The sequence below is a fragment of the Fukomys damarensis genome, unplaced genomic scaffold (genome assembly GCF_012274545.1).
Source record: "Fukomys damarensis isolate Sample0158 unplaced genomic scaffold, DMR_v1.0_HiC HiC_scaffold_4, whole genome shotgun sequence".
Lineage (NCBI taxonomy): Eukaryota > Metazoa > Chordata > Mammalia > Rodentia > Bathyergidae > Fukomys > Fukomys damarensis.
Genome location: NW_022900916.1, coordinates 59,837,126 through 59,841,049, shown reverse-complemented (window position 1 = coordinate 59,841,049; position 3,924 = coordinate 59,837,126). Strand labels below are relative to the sequence as shown.

Below are 3,924 nucleotides of genomic sequence, written 5' to 3'. Positions count from 1 at the left end.
GAGGTACCTTCCTGCGCGTCTGCCCTCTCCTCCCCTCCCGCCCCCCTCCACCTCCTCTCTCTTCCTGTCTTCCCACCTTCCTCTCTCCTCCATTCCTTCCTCCCGTCCACACGTTCTACCAAAGGTTCAATTGGCAGCGTGGACTTGGCAAGAATTCACTGCTTTGTGAACCGACGGACTACGTTGACTTTTAAAAGCCCTGAAACTCGACCTCAGCCCAAAGGGACTGAGGGCGACTGAAGGCCAGGGCGGGACAGGGCAGGAAGTCCGATTTCACAGCCTGCAACGCGGGTTTCTGGCAGGCAAGCTTTACTTCAACCTTCTTCAAGATTTGGACACAGAACCTTGCCCACCGTCTCCCTCCAGAGTGCTGAATGCGGTATCCGCCCTCAGAGAGAACTCAGGAGAAAGGAATGAAAACAGAAGCAAGAAGATGAGTGGGGAGGGATGGGGTTGCTCTGGGAACATGCCTGGAACCAGCCGAGACTTCCGGAGCTTATAAAACAGGAAGTGTGGTGGTCTTCATGTCTTCTCAGTAACCATTTGTGAATTACGTATTCGGCCTTCAGCTTTGTGTTTATTGGATCATATTGCCTGGCAGTGAGAAGGTGGGGAAAAGGCCTGCCTTCGCACCCATACCTGATCTTTGAGATTATTCCCAGTCAGCACACAGATCCTGACTGCAGGCCACATTGGCTCTGTTAAGCGGCCGGAGTCCATCAGTGACGTGAAAGGGGTTTGTTGTCATTGAAAGAGCAGACAAATAAAATTAAAAACCCTAAATTCAAGTTCCCAGTCCATTTTTAACTGGACTCCTTGATCTTTAGAAATCGCCTCTCACCCTGGGTCTTTGTTTTTTTATGTGTACAGTGGGGCTTTTCAAAGAGCTAATATGGAGCCAAATAAGAGTATGTGCTGAACAATAAGTAGCCCAATATTTAAATCTAGTCAGGCCAACACCAACCATTATCAAAATACTATTCAGGAGGGTGCAGAATGTACATCTGATGTAACCCTATTATATAAAAAGGAAGTGTTACATATTACACACGGGCATAAAAACAATATAGGCACAAACTGAAGAGTAGTGACCTCAGGGACAGAAACTTGAGGTAGTGGAGAGGAGGGAGGTCAGGTCAGTGAATATGGAGGAAAGCCTTGCTTTTATTGTACGACCTTCTGTGATGTTTGAAAAATGTGTCGTCTCTCTTGACCCTGTTTATAGCTGTGGAATGCCTTATTTAAAAAGATTGTTCAAATCAGTGATTCTTGCCTAGAAAAAGAGGTGGCAATGGAGGAAGAGTAACAATAAGTCAAAAGAGAAGGTGAGCATCTCTACATAAAGCCGTTCTTTAAAAAGGCGATTCAGGTTTCAGACCATTAGGAAACATTGTCCTACCCCATAAACACCAGTGGGTAAAACTGGGCTATCGATGACGTCCTTGGCATATGTTTTGTGTGGCTTAGAGGAGCAAAAAGCTAGAAGACCACAGAGATGTATTACTTCAAGAATATGATATACTTCAGTTTAAATAAAATTCTCAATTCTATTCATGTGTAATACGCAGCCGCACGGTGATGGTCTGATATCCTCTTGTTACTTCCCCCACTCAGGACCTCAGGTACAGCTTGCGGGACGCTTGAAGTCACCTGTGCTTGGTGCGTTTGGCAGCAAGGTACACCAGGGTCCTCGTTAGTTTCAGTATCTTGGTGCCAAGTGAATGGGATGAGTTTTAAAGGGTCGCATTGCCAGAGTGGCCCTTTCCACATGAATCTACACTAACTCTTCAGGGATCCTTCATCGATGTCCTATAGTCCCTTGGTGACTCTAGCTTGGATTATACCTCCAAAACATATTATAATATTTTGAGTCATTATGGACTCAGTAGACTGCACAAGCAGAAAAAAGCATTAATGAGGTGTAAGAAAGGGCACCAGGTTTGTAGGAAGAGGGCTGAGCATCTGCAAGCACTGGGAAATTGAAACAGCAGTAAAACCTGTACAGGTTACTTTTCCATTCACTGGTCCGCGGGCAGTATTCAAATTGAGTGAATCAAAATCTAGAGAAAAGATCATCCTTAGTTGTCATAAATGATTTAGGCACAAAATGAAAAATAAACACGGCGTAATATATTCAATTTCCCTTGTTTCCTGTTTTTAAATATTTCTGCTCACAATTAACTGTTACAAAAGAGCTGAGGCATTGTAAAAAAAACAACACAAGGCTGTTTATCTCAAATGAATTAAAATACACAAGTACAAAGGCCTATCTCCACCTAGTGGTGTCACACATTAATTGCAGTTTCAGTTGTTTCCAATGACGACCTCATAATGACCAAACTGTTGAACTCAGTAAATGATCACCAAAAAGACAGCCATAAATACACAATAAAGTTGAATGAAATAGAATATCCCAAGAACCACGGAGGCTAGGCTTTTTTTGTTTGTTTGTTTTATTGAGACAGGGTCTCACTATGTAGTTGAGAATGACCTGAAACTCACTATGTAGCCCAGGGTGGTCTTGAACTCACAGCAATCCTCCTGCCTCAGTCTCCTCAGTGCTGGGATTATAGGCATGCTCCACCATTCCTGGCTTGTAACCAATATTTCTAATGATAGTGATAAAAATGGGTGAAAAGTATGAGCATTGAAATACAGTGCTTTGATAAATTAAATAGAAATACATGAAAGTCTCTCTCTAGAGTGTAATGTAGTTTGTAGGAGGTATAGTGAGTGGAAAAAGCTCTTCCCCCTGTGACAGAGGCACGTTTGGCCCTGAACCTAGCACTGTGGCTGATTAACTATGTGGTCCTGGACACTTGACTCCGTTTCTCCTGGCTTCTGGTCACAGATGAGAGGACCCTGCTGACCTGCCAGTTCCAACTTTTATCTCTTCTTTGTACCCAAGGTGAGCTCCCATTTGGGAAGAGCACTGATGAAACAATTTCCCTACAAGTTGAGAATATAAATTTCAGTGTTTAGTTGATTTTGTGTCTTTGTTTTATGTTTGTCAAATAAAGAGCCCCTTCCGGTCCAGCTTTCGAGGAGAGGAACTGACACAGCTGTGCCTATCAGGGCGAAATCCCACAGAAAGTGGCTGCCTCCCATTCTGAGGGAGTGTCCTGAGAATGAGACACACGCACGGCCTGGATTTGTTAGTCTTTAATATAATTTCACCTCTTTAACAGTAAACAAAAATGTAAGTACAAAACTTCACAATATTATCTCTCAGTAGTTCTGAATGCTCACAGTGGTCACCAGGTGGGAACTGAGGTCACTTAACATTTTTCTATAAACAACTCATCCTGCTTCAGTGGACTACTGATGTGCAGTAGTTGGAAGGTAAAGATGAGGCTCTTGTTCGCGAAGTGTATTCTCTACAGAAAAGCAGTTTTTCTTTCTCTCCCTTGCTTGGCATTAAAAAAAAAAAATGTTCATTTTCCTTTTAGGTTAACAATGCTATAAGAACTGCAGGAGACTTTTGTTGCTGCAATAACATGAACTATATGCCATACAGATCTGGGTCAGCATTGCTGGTTACATTCCCTCACAACGAACGATTCCTAGAAAATTAATTGCTAGAGGTTATCACACTTATATACCCAAAATACAATTTAGAGTTCACAGTATAAAGCTCTGTGGTATAAAGTACCGATGAGCAGCTTGCCATTGTAGACTGAGGCCACAGAACTTCCCTGGAGGACAGATCCATTGTTGGCATAAACTGTTGTTACTGTGGGCTTCTCTGAGAGAATGTTCTGGATGCGCAAAACCTACTCAAGAGACACAAAGTATGAATACAGAATCACCATGCGTCCATGCCACTCAGTCACCCAAAATCTCTGTCTCCCACTATGACCTGATGGTTGAGTGCTCATGTTGCTGGAAACAGCAGTTCCTAATCTGTTTTTTTTTTTTTTTTTT

General features: G+C 42.9%; 1 protein-coding gene across 2 annotated transcripts in view; it reads right to left on the bottom strand.

The window, feature by feature from the left end:
* Positions 1-3,127: 3,127 nt before the first annotated feature.
* Positions 3,128-3,924, bottom strand: part of Pon2 (paraoxonase 2) — a 26,411-nt gene continuing 25,614 nt past the window's right edge. The window contains exons 9-10 of one of the 2 annotated variants that reach the window (XM_010603414.2): positions 3,653-3,773; positions 3,128-3,563 (exon numbers count right to left, since the gene is read on the bottom strand). In XM_010603414.2, coding sequence (XP_010601716.1) covers positions 3,538-3,563; positions 3,653-3,773 — 147 coding nt within the window. In that variant the 3' untranslated portion in view covers positions 3,128-3,537. Of the gene's footprint in view, positions 3,774-3,924 lie in introns of both variants that reach the window. The other variant, XM_010603412.2, reaches the window with a different exon arrangement.